General features: G+C 42.1%; 1 protein-coding gene across 2 annotated transcripts in view; it reads left to right on the forward strand.

Moving 5' to 3' along the window:
• Positions 1-18,170, forward strand: part of LOC128684324 (long-chain-fatty-acid--CoA ligase ACSBG2) — a 183,554-nt gene that overhangs the window by 93,932 nt on the left and 71,452 nt on the right. For both annotated transcript variants that reach the window (XM_070089242.1, XM_070089248.1), the window contains exons 4-6: positions 4,535-4,668; positions 4,933-5,096; positions 16,183-16,336. In XM_070089242.1, coding sequence (XP_069945343.1) covers positions 4,535-4,668; positions 4,933-5,096; positions 16,183-16,336 — 452 coding nt within the window. The remainder of the gene's footprint in view (positions 1-4,534; positions 4,669-4,932; positions 5,097-16,182; positions 16,337-18,170) is intronic.

Here is an 18,170-nt window from a genome sequence, read left to right on the forward strand (position 1 = left end):
GACTAGCTCCCTTAAGGTTTACTATACTAATAGCAGGAGTGTTAGAAATAAGATAGATGAGCTAAGATTAATTGCAAGTGCAGGAAACATAGATATTATTGCTATAACAGAGACCTGGCTCAATCTGAAGGATAGAGAGATGCCCTCTGAATGTCACATACAAGGCTATAAATTATTCCACACTGACAGGGTCAACAGGAAAGGTGGTGGAGTAGCGATGTATGTCAGAGACAATTTAAATTGTTGTGTTAGACAAGATATTAAATTAGAAGCGTCAGCCACTGAATCTGTTTGGTTACAGCTTCTCGAGGGCCGAGAAAAACTAATTTTGGGTGTGATTTACAGGGCCCCAAATCTTGATAGGGAGTGCAGTAAACTTCTATGGGACGAAATTCGTAAGGCATCTACATACGAAAATGTTGTGCTAATGGGAGATTTCAACTATAGACAGATTGACTGGAGCAATTTGACAGGAAATTTAGAGTCGGGTGACTTTCTTGATACGATCCAGGATTGTTTTTTAAAACAGTTTGTGACAGAGCCAACTAGGGGAAATAACCTCCTTGACTTGGTTCTTGCCAGTAGGGAAACACTAATTAATAATCTTGAGGTTAATGATGAGCTTGGGGAGAGTGATCACAAATCACTCAGTTTTAACATATCATGGAATTCCCCTAATAATGGCAATCAAGTCTCCGTCCCTGACTTTCGCTTGGCTGATTTCATAGGACTGAAAAATTACTTAGGTGGGCTGAACTGGAATGACCTGACTAAGGGTCAGGTAGGTGGTGATGGTTGCCGATATGATGCTTTCCATGGCATAGTTCTAGCTGCTCAGTCAAATTATGTTCCAAATAGGGAAATCAGATCAAACAAAAATGATCCTAAATGGATGAACAATAGATTAAAATATCTGAGTGGTCAAAAGAGAGGCATATATAGGCAAATCAAAAGAGGAGAGGGGCAATTAAGAAATCGATATATTCAGTTAAAGAGAGAAATAAAAAAGGGAATTAGAAAAGCAAAAAGAGATTATGAGGTTAAAGTTGCAAGAGAATCGAAGACTAACCCAAAAGGATTCTTTCAGGTATACAGAAGTAAGATCAGGGACAAGATAGGCCCACTCAAAAGTTCCTCGGGTCAGCTCACTGACAGTGATAAGGAAATGTGTAGAATTTTTAACACATACTTCCTCTCAGTTTTTACACAGGAGGATACCAGCGATATTCCAGTAATGATAAATTATGTAGAACAGGACGATAATAAACTGTGCACTATTAGGGTCACAAGTGACATGGTCCTTAGGCAAATAGATAAATTAAAACCTAACAAATCCCCAGGCCCTGATGAACTGTATGCAAGGGTTCTAAAGGAATGTAAAGAGGAGCTTAGCACACCTTTGGCTAATCTTTTCAACATATCACTACAAACTGGCATGGTGCCAGATAAGTGGAAAATGGCAAATGTGATACCTATTTTCAAAACAGGTGACAGGTCCTTAGCTTCGAACTATAGACCAATAAGCCTAACCTCCATAGTGGGAAAATTTATGGAATCAATAATTGCCGAGGCAGTTCGTAGCCACCTTGAAAAGCATAAATTAATCAACGAATCTCAGCATGGTTTTACAAAGGGGCGTTCCTGCCTTACGAATTTATTAACTTTTTTCACTAAGGTATTTGAGGAGGTAGATCATGGTAATGAATATGATATTGTGTATATGGACTTCAGTAAGGCTTTTGACAGGGTCCCACATCAGAGACTATTGAGGAAAATTAAAGCACATGGAATAGGAGGAGAAATTTTTTCCTGGATAGAGGCATGGTTGACAAATAGGCAGCAGAGAGTTTGCATAAATGGGGTGAAATCAGAGTGGGGAAGCGTCACGAGCGGTGTTCCACAGGGGTCAGTGTTGGGCCCCCTGCTGTTCACAATCTACATAAACGACATAGATGAGGGCATAAAGAGCGACATCGGCAAGTTTGCCGATGACACCAAAATAGGCCGTCGAATTCATTCTGACGAGGACATTCGAGCACTCCAGGAAGATTTGAATAGACTGATGCAGTGGTCGGAGAAGTGGCAGATGCAGTTTAATATAGACAAATGCAAAGTTCTAAATGTTGGACAGGACAATAACCATGCCACATATAAACTAAATAATGTAGATCTTAATATTACGGATTGCGAAAAAGATTTAGGAGTTCTGGTTAGCAGTAATCTGAAACCAAGACAACAGTGCATAAGTGTTCGCAATAAAGCTAATAGAATCCTTGGCTTCATATCAAGAAGCATAAATAATAGGAGTCCTCAGGTTGTTCTTCAACTCTATACATCCTTGGTTAGGCCTCATTTAGATTATGCTGCACAGTTTTGGTCACCGTATTACAGAATGGATATAAATTCTCTGGAAAATGTACAAAGGAGGATGACAAAGATGATCCCGTGTATCAGAAACCTTCCCTATGAGGATAGACTAAGGGCCCTGAAACTGCACTCTCTAGAAAGACGTAGAATTAGGGGGGATATGATTGAGGTGTATAAGTGGAAGACAGGAATAAATAAAGGGGATGTAAATAGTGTGCTGAAAATATCTAGCCTAGACAGGACTCGCAGCAATGGTTTTAAGTTGGAAAAATTCAGATTCAGGAAGGATATAGGAAAGTACTGGTTTGGTAATAGAGTTGTGGATGAGTGGAACAAACTCCCAAGTACCGTTATAGAGGCCAGAACGTTGTGTAGCTTTAAAAATAGGTTGGATAAATACATGAGTAGATGTGGGTGGGTGTGAGTTAGACCTGATAGCTTGTGCTAACAGGTCGGTTGCCGTGTTCCTCCCTTAAGTCAATGTGACCTGACCTGACTAGGTTGGGTGCATTGGCTTAAGCCGGTAGGAGACTTGGACCTGCCTCGCATGGGCCAGTAGGCCTTCTGCAGTGTTCCTTCGTTCTTATGTTCTTATGTTCTCAGTCACGTGACCAACGTGACGTCGGCTTACCACTCAGTGGTACCGGCAGTAGGTTCACAGTACCTGCTCAGAGAATATACACTACCCTTGCTCTGAGTAGGTTCACTACTCTTGTAAAGTAAAAGGACACAAGTGCAACTAATGTGACATTTATTGTGGCAACGTTTCGCTCTCCAGGAGCTTTATCAAGCCATTACAAACAATACATGGACACAGAGGGTATATAAAGGCTCAGAGTGAGGTGTAATACTAGTGAGGTACCATTTCGATGTTCACTAGTGGTAGTGACAAAAGTAATACAATATGGTAGAGCAATTAATTCGTACATGAGTAAAAGGATATAAAAGCTATTACTTGGGTAACATAAAAATAGGTTGGGCAAATATAGACTGGAATGAGGCAGGGTTTACTGTTTTCAGGAGGATTCTTGCTAAGACTTCGGAGATGGTGAAGCTGCCGTTGTTTTGTTTAATTGTATTCGAAACAGCGATCAGTGCTGATTCGAGGCACTTGCGTCTGCGGAAATTAGTTTCTTTGATCACTAATTGGGCGTCTCTGAATTTCATGAGATGATTGGTGGAATTTCGGTGTTGTACACAGGCGTTGTTCAGGTTATCGTTCCTACATGCGTAAATGTGTTCATTGAGGCGGGTGTCGAGGTTTCTGGCGGTTTCACCTACGTAAATCACATTAGTTGCACTTGTGTCCTTTTACTTTACATATTGTCGGTAATTCTACCAACTTTATCACTACTCTTACTGAGTAGGTTCACCGCCCTCGCTCAGAGCAGGTTCACTACCCTTGCTCTGAGTAGCTTTACAGCACTCGCTGAGAGTATGTCCTTCACACTCACTCTGACTAGCACTCTCACTTCTAGTCCGGGCTTGCATAGCCAAGGGAGCATATCTCGTTTGGTTAATCATTGACCTCTCATAAGAGACATGTCAAGTTTTCTGTGGTGGTCGTTTTTCTTTCATGACTGACTTTCTTTCTTAAGCTTGTCACTTTCGAGTTATTTATACTCTAGAGAATTAATCTCTCAGTTGACTGAATAAGCCTTGTCGGCGTTAATGTTAACTATTCCAAGTCATGCTAGATGGGAGTGAGACTAAGTCCGTCACTTACGAGTTCTTGTATACTCTGAATTGATAGTTCAGATAAGTCTTTATAAGCATTGTAAGTTACTTTGTGGCTAGCTAGGTCTTAATAACCCTTATAGGTGCATATCATTGGTGATTTTAGTACAAAGCTCAACCTCAAGAGGTTCATTTATTCATATCAATGTACTAGTACGTACCAAGAGAAATGTAAGAGTTAAACTCCTTATTTTATTTTAATCATAACATATCATACATTAAGCTAAAACTCTACTAGTAAAGACTTTAAGTTTTAGTTTTTTGTTTTGTAATCCTGAATTCTTATTAAAAGCTATAGTTACAAAACCGTAAACAGGCCATATGTTCAACAAGAATGCTACCTTAAAACTCTATCATACCATTGGAGAAGGTTAAGAAGACGAGTATTGTAACAGATAATAATAATTAAAGAAATCATTTATTGTTTCAGATACTGGACATATAAACAATACTTTGAAGAATCCAAAACAGTAGCGAAGGCCTTTATTAGGTTAGGCCTAGAAAGATTCCACGGTGTCTGCATCATGGGTTTCAACTCCCCCGAGTGGTTGATTGCTAACTTTGGTAAGCATCTTTAAGACAAGTTATGTAATGTATTTAAGTCATGTCAAGCTGCTAGATGGACTGTTTAGTTTGTCTTCAACTAAACTGTTTAATATAATGATTAAAAAAATGAAAAATTTAATGTTTGTGTCTTCTAATAAACATAACACTGAATTGTTATTAAGAAGAAATTAATTAAATCAATTTATCGAAGTCCTGAATCACAAAGAGATCCATTTATTCTGCCAAGTTATACATCTATTAAGACGAATATTTTTGGCACAGGTGCCATATATGCGGGTGGTATAGCAGCAGGTGTGTACACAACCAATTCAGCGGAGGCTTGTAGGCACCTGGCACTCAACTGCCAAGCTCAGATCATTCTGGTGGAAAACCAGGAGTTACTTAACAAGTTCCTCGCAGTTAAGCGCTTCCTACCTCACATTAAGGTTAATACTCTTTTTTTGTTGATAGTTCTGTTTGTAAGACTGGCACTGACTGTGCTTGTATGACTGGCACTGACTGTGCTTGTATGACTGGCACTGACTGTGCTTGTATGACTGGCACTGACTGTGCTTGTAAGACTGGCACTGACTGTGCTTGTAAGACTGGCACTGACTGTGCTTGTAAGACTGGCACTGACTGTGCTTGTAAGACTGGCACTGACTGTGCTTGTAAGACTGGCACTGACTGTGCTTGTATGACTGGCACTGACTGTGCTTGTATGACTGGCACTGACTGTGCCAGTCATACCACCACCACGAGTGCCCTGGGATCATGAACAACACCTAGCTCTGCTGGGTGCATGATTCTTGTAGGATCGCTGGTTAAGTAGTTAAGGCAATGTGAACATTGTTCTGTCTCTCGAGGAGAGAGTGTGTCGCAGGATCTAATCCTGGCTGGCCGCAGTTTGGTAAATATATCAATACCAATTGTTTCGTGGTTTCATTATATATATATATATATATATATATATATATATATATATATATATATATATATATATATATATATATATATATATATATATATATATATATATATATATATATATATGAACATTTAGCGTGAAAGCAAAGAGGGGCCTGTATGATAATATAGTTATACCAACGCTCTTATATGGGTGTGAAGCATGGGTTGTGAATATTGCAACAAGAAGGCTGGAGGCAGTGGAGATGTCATGTCTGAGGGCAATGTGTGGTGTGAATATAATGCAGTCTCTCCATAGTTTGGAAATTAGGTGTGGGGTTACTAAAACTATTATCCAGAAGGCTGAGGAGGGGTTGTTGAAGTGAGTCGGACATTTAAGAAGATAGAACGCAATAGAATGATGTGGAGAGTGCAAAAATCTGTAGTGCAAAGAAGTCGGGTTTGGGGTTGGCCTAGGAAAGGTTGGAGGGAGGTGGTAAAGGAGGTTTTGTGTGCCAGGGGCTTGTACTTCCAGCAAGCATGCGTGAGCATATTAGATAGGAGCGAGTGGAAGCAAGTGATTTTTTGGACTTGATGTGCTGTTGGAGTGTGAACAAGGTAACATTTATGAAGGGATTCAGGGAAACCAGCAGGCCGGACTTGCGTCCTGGAGATGGGAAGTACAGTGTCTGCACTCTGAAGGACGAGTGTTAATGTTGCAGTTTTATAACTGTAGTGTAGACACGCCTCTGGCAAGACAATGATGGAGTGACTGATGAAAGTTTTTTTTTGGGGGGCCACCCTGCCTTGGTGGGATATGGCCAGTGTGTTGAAAGAATATATATATATATATATAATGTGTATATATATATATATAATGTATATATATATATATATATATATAATGTATATATATATATATATATATCTTTCTTTCTTTCTTTCAACACACCGGCCGTATCCCACCGAGGCAGGGTGGCCCAAAAGGAAAAACGAAAGTTTCTCCTTTTACATTTAGTAATATATACAGGAGAAGAGGTTACTAGCCCCTTGCTCCTGGCATTTTAGTCGCCTCTTACAACACGCATGGCTTACGGAGGAAGAATTCTGTTCCACTTCCCCATGGAGATAAGAGGAAATAAACAAGAATAAGAACTAGAAAGAAAATAGAAGAAAACCCAGAGGGGTGTGTATATATGTGCTTGTACATGTATGTGTAGTGTGACCTAAGTGTGAGTAGAAGTAGCAAGACGTACCTGAAATCTTGCATGTTCATGAGACAGAAAAAAGGACACCAGCAATCCTACCATCATGTAAAACAATTACAGGCTTTCGTTTTACACTCACTTGGCAGGACGGTAGTACCTCCCTGGGCGGTTGCTGTCTACCAACCTACTACCTAGATATATATATATATATATATATATATATATATATATAGGGAAGTATATATATATATATATATATATATATATATATATATATATATATATATATATATATATATATATATATATACACCAAAAAAAAAAAAAAAACTCAGGAGTGCTAAGGGATATATGTGCTGTGGTTCGTACGTTGGATTGCGTGCAGCCAGCAGTAACAGCCTGGTTGATCAGACTCTGATCCACCATGAGGCCTGATCACAGACCGGGCCGCGGGGGCGTTGACCCCCGGAACTCTCCCCAGGTAAACTCCAGGTTAGAGCTTTCACTGAGCCCAGCAGCTCCAGCGCAAGGTTAACCAGTGACTTATGTACCCAAACTGCCACTACCACCACCCACAGTTACCATCCCACCACCACCATAACTCACAACCACAATACACCACCATAGTCTCCTACCCTAACCTTCACTGCATCCCTTCATCACCAGCTGTACAAAATGCTCAGTTGGAATACAGACAGGAAGTGCCCACCTGTCTCTCATAAGTGTGTGTACTCACCTAATTGTGGTTGCAGGGGTCGAGACTCAACTCCTGGCCCCGCCACTTCACTGATCGCTACTAGATCCTCTCTCTCTCTGCTTCCTCAGCTTTGTCATACCTCTTCTTAAAACTATGTATGGTTCCTGCCTCCACTACTTCACTTGCTAGGCTATTCCACTTCCTGACTACTCTGACTGAAGAAATACTTCCTAACGTCCCTGTGACTCGTCTGAGTCTTCAGCTTCCAATTGTGACCCCTTGTTCCTGTGTCCCCTCTCTGGAACATCCTGTCTCTGTCCACCTTGTCTATTCCCCGCAGTATCTTGTATGTCGTTATCATGTCTCCCCTGACCCTTCTGTCCTCCAGTGTCGTCAGTCCGATTTCCCTCAACCTTTCCTCGTACGACATTCCCCTGAGCTCTGGAACTGGCCTTGTTGCAAACCTTTTTACTTTCTCTAACTTCTTGACGTGCTTGACCAGGTGTGGGTTCCAGACTGGTGCTGCATACTCCAGTATGGACCTAACATACACAGTGTACAGTGTCTTGAACGATTCCTTATTAAGGTATCGGAACGCTATTCTCAGGTTTGCCAGACGCCCGTATGCTGCAGCAGTTATTTGGTTGTGTGCCTCCGGTGACGTGCTCGGTGTTATGGTCACCCCAAAATCTTTCTCCCTGAGTGAGGTCTGTAGTCTTTGTCCACCTAGCCTATACTGTCTGCGGTCTTCTTTGCCCCTCCCAGTCTTCATGACTTTGCATTTGGCAGGGTTGAATTCGAGAAGCCAGTTTCTGGACCACATGTCCAGCCTGTCCAGGTCTCTTTGCAGTCCTGCCTCATCCTCATCCGATTTAATTCTTCTCATCAACTTCACATCATCTGCGAATAGGGACACTTCAGAGTCTATTTCTTCGATCATGTCGTTCACATATATCAAAAATAACACTGGTCCTAGAACTGACTCCTGTGGGACCCCGCTCGTCACAGGCGCCCACTGTGATACCTCTTCACGTACCATACTCGTTGTTGCCTCCCTGTCAGGTATTCCCTGATCCATTGCAGTGCCCTCCCTGTTATATGCGCCTAATCCTCCAGCTTCTGCACTAATCTCTTGTGGGGGAACTGTCAGAGGCCCTCCTGCAGTCCAGGAAAATGCAATCAACCCACCCCTCTCTCTCGTGTCTTACTTCTGTTACCTTGTCGTGAAACTCCAGAAGGTTTGTGACACAGGATTTTCCTTCCATGAATCCATGCTGGTTATCATTTATAATCTTGTTCCGTTCCAGGTGTTCCAACACTCTCCTCCTGATAATCTCCATGACTTTGCATACTATACATGTCAGAGACACAGGTCTGTAGTTTAGTGCCTCATTTCTGTTTCCTTTCTTAAATATGGGGACTACATTTGCTGTCTTCCATTTCTCAGGTGTGTGTGCATGTGTGTGTGTGTGTACTCACCTATTTGTGGTTACAAGGATTGAGTCATAGCTCCTAGCACCGCCTCTTCACTGATCACTACTAGGTTCTCTTTCCCTGCTCCATGAGTTTTATCAAACTTCTTAAAACTATGTATTGTTCCTGCCTCCACTACATCACTTCCCAGATTATTCCATTTCCTGACAACTTTGTGGCTGAAGAAATACTAACATCCCTGTGATTCATCTGAATCTTTAACTACCAAGTGTGACCCCTTGTTCCTGTGTCCTATCTCTGGAACATTCTATCTCTGTCCACTTTGTCGATTCCTCTCAGTATTTTATATGCCGATTTCATATCCTCCCTATCTCTCCTGTCCTCCACTGTCGTCAGATCGATTTCCCTTAACCTCTCCTAGTAGGACATGCCCCTTAGCTCAGTGACTAGCTTTGTTGCAGACCTTTGCACTTTCTCTAATTTCCTTACGTGCTTAGCTAGGTGTGGGTTCCGAACTGGTGCTGCATACTGCAATATAGGTCTAACATACACTGTGTACAGGGTCCTGAACGATTCCTTATTGAGATGTTGGAATGCTATTCTTAGGTTTCCTAGGCTCCCATATGCTGCAGCAGTTATTTGGCTGATGTGTGCCTCAAGAGATGTGCCCAGTGTTATACTCATCCCAAGATCCTTTTCCTTGAGTGAGGTTTGTAGTCTCTGGCCCCCTAGGTTGTACTGTCTGCGATCTTCTTTGCCCTTCCCCAGTCTTCATCACTTTGCATTTGGTGGGGATGAACTCCAGGAACCAGTTTCTAGACCAGGCCTGCAGCCTGTCCAGATATTTTTGTAGTTCTGCCTAGTCCTCGTTCTATTGAATTCTTCCCATCAAATTCACATCATCTGCAAACAGGGACACTTCTGAATCTATTCCTTCTGTCATGTCGTTCACTTTTACCAGAAACAGCACCGGTCCTAGGACTGACCTCTGTGGAACCTCGTTCATCACAGGCGCCCACTCTGACACTTTGTCATGTACCATGACTCGCTGATGTCTTCCCGACATGTATTCCTTGATCCATTCCTTGAATTGGCTGTTATACCTGCCTGGTCCTCCAACTTTTGCACTAATCTCGTGTGGAATTGTGTCAAACGCCTTCTTACAGTCAAAAAAAAAAATGCAATCTACCTACCTCTCTCTTTTCTTACTGCTGTCACCCTGTCATAGAACTCCAGTAGGTTTGTGGCACAGGATTTCCCATCCCTGAAGCTATGCTGGTTATCGTTGATAAGCTCATTCCTTTCTAGGTGCTCATCCACTCTACATGTCAGTTACACTGGTCTGTAGTTTAATGCTTTGTCTGTTTTCTATTTTAAAAAATTGGGATTACATTTGCTGTCTTCAGGTAGTCGCCCTCTTTCGACAAATATGTTGAAGATTGTTGTTAGTTGTACACATAGCACCTCTGCTCCCTCTCTCAGGACCCATGGAGACATGTTATCCAGCCCCATCGCCTTTGATGTATCTAGCTTCCTTAGCAGCCTCTTCACTTCTTCCTCGGTTGTATGTATTGTGTCCAACACTTGATGGTGTACCCCACCTCTCTGTATTTTTGAAGTCCCTTCTGTCTCCTCTGTGAACACTTCTTTGAATGTTATGTTGAGCTCCTCACATACTTCTCGGTCGTTTCTTGTGATCTTCTCTCCTTCCTTCCTCAGCCTGATTACCTGGTCCTTGACTGTGTGTGTGTGTGTGTTTGTGTGTACTCACCTAATTATACTCGCCTAATTGTGGTTGCAGGGGTCGAGAGTCAGTTCCTGGCCCCGCCTCTTCACTGAATGCTACTAGGTCCTCTCTCTCCCTGCTCCCTGAACTTTATCATACCTCATCTTAAAGCTATGTATGGTTCCTGCCTCCACTACATCACTTGCCAGACTATTCCACTCCCTGACAACTCTATGACTGAAGAAATACTTCAGCCATTGTGTGTGTGTGTGTGTGTGTGTGTGTGTGTGTGTGTGTACTCGCCTATTTGTTGTTGCAGGGGTCGAGTCTTAGCTGCTGGCCCCGCCTCTTCAATGATTGCTACTAGGTCCTCTCTCTCTCCCTGCTCCATGAGCTTTATCAAACCTCGTCTTAAAACTATGTATGGTTCCCGCCTCCACTAAGTCACTTTCTAGGCTATTCCACTGCCTGACAACTCTATGACTGAAGAAATGCTTCCTAACATCCCTTTGACTCGTCTGTGTCTTCAACTTCCAATTGTGACCTCTTGTTTCTGTGTCCCCTCCCTGGAACATCCTGTCTTTGTCCACCTTGTCTATTCTGCACAGCATTTTATATGTCGTTATCATGTCTCCCCTAACCCTCCTGTCCTCCAGTGTCGTCAGGCCGATTTCTCTTAACCTTTCTTCATAGGACATTCCCCTTAGTTCTGGAACTAACCTTGTCGCAAACCTTTGCAGGTTCCAAACAGGTGCTGCATACTCCAGTATGGGCCTGACGTACACGGTGTACAGTGTCTTGAACGATTCCTTGCTAAGGTATCGGAACGCTGTTCTCAGGTTTGCCAGGCGCCCATACGCTGCAGCAGTTATCTGGTTGATGTGTGCTTCCGGAGACATGCTCGGTGTTATACTCGCCCCAAAATCTTTCTCCTTGAGTGAGGTTTGCAGTCTTTGGCCACCTTGCCTATACTCTGTCTGCGGTCTTCTGTGCCCTTCCCCTATCTTCATGACTTTGCATTTGGCGGGGTTAAATTCGAGAAGCCAGTTGCTGGACCAGGTGTCCAGTCCATCCAGGTCTCTTTGAAGTCCTACCTGATCCTCATCTGATTTAATTCTCATTAACTTCACATCGTCTGCGAACAGGGGCATTTCTGAGTCTAACCCTTCGATCATGTTCACATATACCAAAAATAGCACTGGTCCTAGGATCGACCCCTGTGGGACCCCGCTAGTCACAGGTGCCCACTGTGATACCTCATTACGTACCATGACTCATTGTTGCCTCCCTGTCAATTATTCTCTGATCCATTGCAGTGCCCTTCCTGTTATATGCGCCTGATCCTCTAGCTTCTGCACTAATCTCTTGTGAGGAACTGTGTCAAAGGCCTTCTTGCAGTCCAAGAAGATGCAATCAGCCCACCCCTCTCTCTCATGTCTTACTTCTGTTATTTTATCATAAAACTTCAGTAGGTTTGTGATACAGGATTTGCTTTCCATGAATCCGTGCTGGTTGGCATTTATACTCTGACTGAAGAAATACTTCAGTCATAGTGTGTGTGTGTGTGTGTGTGTGTGTGTGTGTGTGTGTGTACTCACCTATTTGTGGTTGCAGGGGTCGAATCTTAGCTCCTGGCCCCGCCTCTTCACCGATTGCTATTGGGTCCTCTCTCTCCCTGCTCCCTGTGTGTGTGTGTGTGTGTGTGTGTGTGTGTGTGTGTTCCTACATCCTTCTACTAAGCAAGACAGGCGCCAGTACTCATACACAAGGAGTTATATGTAGTATTTGTTTACGTAAGAGTAGCTCACGGTATCATTATATGGAGCGAGATGTAGTCATGTCAGCTGTTCGGCATCGGTTCCCCAGTCTTTTTCCTTTCATTTCGGCCGGCTACAGCAAACCCTCAATTCTTTTGTATGGAGAACATGAAATTCTCTCATCAGAGGGTGTTCAGCAGGGTGACCCACTAGCTCCACTTCTCTTCTGATTGGCAGTAAGAGAACTAACTTCCAGCCTACGCAGCGAGGTCAGCATCTGGTACCTGGATGATGGCACTCTGGCAGGTACTGAAGAGCCCCTGTTAGAGGACCTACAACTGGTGAAGACACAGCGAGAAGACTTGGAACTCATCTTCAATCCCTCCAAGTATGAAATCACAGCGAACCAGGGAATAATCAATGCTGTGCGAAGAATCCTCCTAGAAGTCTCTACTACCACTCTTGGGAGCACCGCTGGGTCACCAGGCCATCGACACTGTCCTAAAGGACAAATTGAATGACCTGATGAGAATGGAGGAGAGAATAAGCGATCTTGATGCCCATGATGCTCTGTATCTCCTCACAAGGTGCCTTACTAAGCCAAGACTCGCTTCCTGAGGTGTGCACCCTCTTTTGACAACCCAACACTCGACGAATATGACGCACACCTGAGGTCAACCTTTAAGAAGGCACTAAACCTGTCACTAGAGGATCCGCAATGGGATCAGGCAACCCTCCCAGTGCAACTGGGAGGTATAGAAGACAGAAAAGCAGGTATAGACCTGCTTTTCTGTCTTCGTGTTTGGCTTCCAGTGCATTAGTCAAGAAGATTGTCCCCGAACCTGACCATCCGGGCTGTGGCTCATACGTTGGATTGCGTGCAGCCATCAGTAACAGCCTGGTTGATAAGGCCCTGATCCACCATGAGGTCTGGTCACAGACCGGGCCGCGGGGGTGTTGACCCCCGGAACTCTCTCCAGGTAACTCCAGGAAAGCTTGAAAGACGTGGTAGGAGCTCAAGACCACAGGTTTACTGAAGCAGCGTTTCTGTGGGACCAGTAGACCAGATCCTCCCAAAGAGCACAAACAGTCCCACTGGGACAAACCGATCATACAAAAAATCGCCAACACAATGCTCACCAACGCTTCAGGAAAGGACAAAGCTCGTCTTCTGGAAGTGAAGGCAACACACTCAGGAGATTTCCTTTTAGCTGTTCCCAATTCCTCCCTGGGCACTCGACTCGACCAACAGGCCATTCAGATTGGTGTTACTCTTCACCTAGCCGCCCCCATCCTCACCGAACATAGGTGTATTTGCAGCAGGGCGACGGCTGATCAATTCGGACTTCATGGTCTCGTGTCACACAGCAGAAGGGAAGTATGCCAGACATGAGGTCAATGACATCATAAAGAGAAACCTCGCCACAACCAGTTTCCCAGCTCAACGGGAATCCCAAGTGCAGAGGTCTGACGGAAGTCAAAAGCGTCCTGATGGAGCCACTCTGCTACCTTGGAAGGATGGAAAGCAGATTGCCTGGGACTACACCTGTGCTGCCACATTGGCAGACACCTACTTACCATACTCCGTAGCTGAAGGGGATGGAGCTGCCAGTCACAGGGAGACCCAGAAGATCCGTAAATATGAAGACCTTCCACCCTTGCTATAACTTCATCCCAATAGGGTCGGAGACCCTTGGAGCATGGGGCAAGTGTGCTCTAAAGTTTCTCAGAGCTGGGTGAAAAGCTTTTCATAGAAACCAAGGACCACAGGGCGACTCAGTGTTGCAATCCAAAGAGGAAATGCCTGCAGCATTCTGGGCACGCGGCCCACTGCCAGGGAGCTGGGCGAAGTATTCGAGATGTAGCTCTGAGTTGTTATCTATGTTTTACTTTCTATTGTATTTTTGTGAATGTTTTGTCAATGTATTTTGTCTTTAAATAAAATATATATTAAATATAGGGGGTGGTAGGAGAAAATTCTCAAACAGCTTCAGGGAGAACCTTGAGTTTTCCCTGAAGCAAGTTTATTCTTTTCTCTGAGGATTAGGGTCCCCAGGACAGTTTTCTCACTCTCTCTTATATATATATATATATATATATATATATATATATATATATATATATATATATATATATATATATATATATATATATATATATATATATTATATATATATATATATTATATAAATGTGTTACAAAAAACGCGATTCTAAAAGCTTAGAGATCTCCAGTGAATACTAGAAAGGACTGCTCTTCTAGCATCCAGCCTGTTACTGGGTTTTCGTAAAAAGTAGTCAGTATCCTTGTCCAATTATCCATTAGAATTCAGTATTTATTTATTTATTAACAATTTGAGCACACATACAGAGGTACAAAAAAATACAGATAAGAGCAGCATGCCAAAGCCACTTATACTATGCATAGCATTATGGGCTGGCTTAAAATTAACTTAAGATTAACTAAGCAATGATGAAATCAGTGATAAAACATTAATGTAAACAGATTACTATGAAGCACAAGTGAGTATGGTTCAATAGTGCTTCAGGATTAAAACTGGTAGGCTACTAACTAGAGAAATTAAAATTTAATAAATTTATTAAGTATCATCTAGAGGTATATCATCAAATTAAATTAAATTAATCAATTCAAACAAATTAATAGTAATCACTTCTCTCGTATACAATAGTATTGTGCTGAAAGCACATATCACATTTGTAATTCTTAAGTACCATCTGGTACATTAACATTTAATAAGATATTACAAATATGTACAAGTTTGTGTGAATGTGTATAAGTGCTCTAAGTAGTTCGCTATGTCTCACGACTCGACTAGACTTAAACAAGTGAATGACAAAGTCCTCAAACTAACTTCTTAACCAACTGGCAATCAGAACAGTCTGCTTGAACAATAAAAAGAATGCTAAACCCAATAGCAATATAACAAGCAACTGCGACACAGAATCAGGAACAAGGAGATAATATAACGACACTAAGTAGGGACCATCTGCAGATCCTCCACGAAAGTCACAAAGCTCCCATACTACTGAATCTAAGTTCATCATAAGAAAATCACCGACTGTGACAATACACAGATACCAGTACAAGTTAGGTCAGAAGCTACAGCTCAGGACCTGAGTTGCTCAGAGTGTCTATGCGACACACAACCTCAGTACAACGTCGAAAATCACTAAGTCTATACAATGTTCTGTGAACAGTCTCCAGAACTAACAATAATGAGACAAGAGACAATCTTCCAACAAGGGCCAATAAGGGAGATTTGGGCACTTGTCAAGAATCCGTCCAACCACCAAGCGAGTCTAGACCAGACTGAATACTTCAGGCAAGGTGAGGACACCCCCTCCCCCTCGATCACGTGATAGCTCCGTGGACAGCTGCTGCTCAGTAACGAGAAGCTGGCAGGGAAACGAGCAAAGAGCGATAATTACAGTAGTTAGACAATCAAGACTTGAACTGAGCACATAATATGTTACATCCTACCTAACAAATGGAAGCTAAGTCAAATAATAATATAAAGCAATACATTTACGATTTAGCTATTATCGCAAATACAAGCAATATAAAATTATATGAAAAGGTAATAATTATATACATAATAATCATTGCAACCCATTCAGGGGTTGCAACTGTGTGTGTGTGTGTGTGTGTGTGTGTGTGTGTGTGTGTGTGTATCGTAACTGCTAAGTCCATTTGCTCTCAAGTTTTCCTCATTATTGACACATTGATAAATATTTGCATATAGTGTTCACAGATGTGAATTTATTTTGAAAAACTTTCTTCCAGGCTTTAATTCAGTGGGAAGGAATACCCGGAGCACCCGGGGTATTATCCTGGGCAGAGCTCTTGGCTGTGGGCATGGCTGAACCCGACACTCTCCTGCAAGACAGACTCTCACTCTCAGCCGTCAATCAATGCTGCACATTGATCTACACTTCAGGTAGATATACCTCATCTAACGTTCAAACTTAATAGTTTAGAAACCAGACAAGTTGATAACTAAGATACTTGTACGACACTTGGGTATCTATATCCCACAATAAAGATACCAAGGTGTTCCACAATTGTCTTATTAAAATTTTAATAACATTATTTGTCTAATTAAATTTTTAATTAAGTGATGAGAGTCAATAAAGTGCCAGAAATATTACTGACTCGGTAATTACCTCAGTCAGATAATTACTTGTAGACAAGGTTGACTGTGGTACAAACAAGGTTGACTGTGGTGCAGACAAGGTTGATTGACACATACCCATTATGTGCCTCTTTAATGTTGAGGTATAGTCCCTGGACTCAGTGTCTACTACATACACAGAACACTATATTCTAATGTAAACCCTCCTCTCAAACTCCTCCTGTCTGCAAATCAGTTTAAGACCCAATTAAGAAATCACCTCATCACCTAAAATTAACCAGACAAGTCATACCTAACCACTACCAGTTTCTCAAAAGCTATTCATATTGTGCTGATGAATGCTCAGTCACTAACTACTTCGAAATTAGGATGTCTATTTGTCCATTGTTTTAAATAGTAGTACATGTATATTGTAATACAGTATATCATAATGTAAATTGTTCCATTGTAATACCAGATTTCATTGTTTTAAATAGTACTAAACTCTAATACATCATATTGTAAATTGTTTTAAATTGTTACATTGTAATACTGCAATCTTTATTAACTAATTCAATAGTGTAATAAGTCTCTACTAGACTTATCAAAACCATGTAGCATCACCTGATATAATATTAAATTCTCCTGTACTCTCTCTAACTCATCTAATGACCATATGAACTATGTATTATTGCCTTACTAATCTTAAGTTAATCACTAAGTTTGCCTGAAGTGCTCAACATACAGAGGGACTTTTAGCAACGACACCAACTATTATATTCCTCTGTACAACCATGTAATTTGTTAAACTCAACATCGTTATCTTTATCTTTGTACGTACTCATCTATATGTGGTTGCAGGAGTAGAGTCATAGCTCCTGGTCCCACCTCTTCACTGGTCGCTACTTGGTCCACTCTCTCCCTGCTCCATGAGCCTTATCATACCTCTTCTTAATCCTGACAACTAAGGCTAAAGAAATACTTCCTAATATCCCTATGACTCATCTGAGTTTTCAGTTACCAGCTTTGGCTCCTTGTTCCTGTGCCCCGTCTCTAAAACATTCTAACCCTGTCCTCCTTGTCAATTCCTCTCAGTATTTTGTAAGTCTGTATCATATTCTTTCTATCCCTCCTATCCTTTAGTGTCACCAGGTTGAGTTCCCTTAACTTCTCCTCGTGAGACATATCTCTTAGCTCAGGGACTAGTCTTGTTGCGAACCTTTGCACTTTCTCCAATATCTTCACGTGTTTGACCAGGTGAAGATTCCATACTGGTGCTGCATACTCCAGTATAGGCCTGACGTATAAGGTGTACAGTGTCGTGAATGTGCTCCTCAGGGGACGTGCTCGGTATAATGCTTACCCATGATCTTTTTCCTTAAGTGAGGTTTGCAGCTTTTGATTCCCTAGCTTATACTCTGTTTGCGGTCTTCTTTGTCTTTCCCCAAACTTCATGACATTGCACTTGGTGGGGTTAAACTCCAGGACCCAGTAGCTGGACTAGGCTTGTAGCCTGTCCATATCCCTTTGTAGTCCTGCCTGATCCTTATCTGTTTTAATTCTTCTCGTTATCTTCACATCGTCTGCAAAGAGGGACACCTTAGAATTTATTCCTTCCATCATATCATTCACATATTCAAGAAACAGCAACGGACCTAGG

This window comes from Cherax quadricarinatus, chromosome 2 (genome assembly GCF_038502225.1).
Source record: "Cherax quadricarinatus isolate ZL_2023a chromosome 2, ASM3850222v1, whole genome shotgun sequence".
Classification (NCBI taxonomy): domain Eukaryota; kingdom Metazoa; phylum Arthropoda; class Malacostraca; order Decapoda; family Parastacidae; genus Cherax; species Cherax quadricarinatus.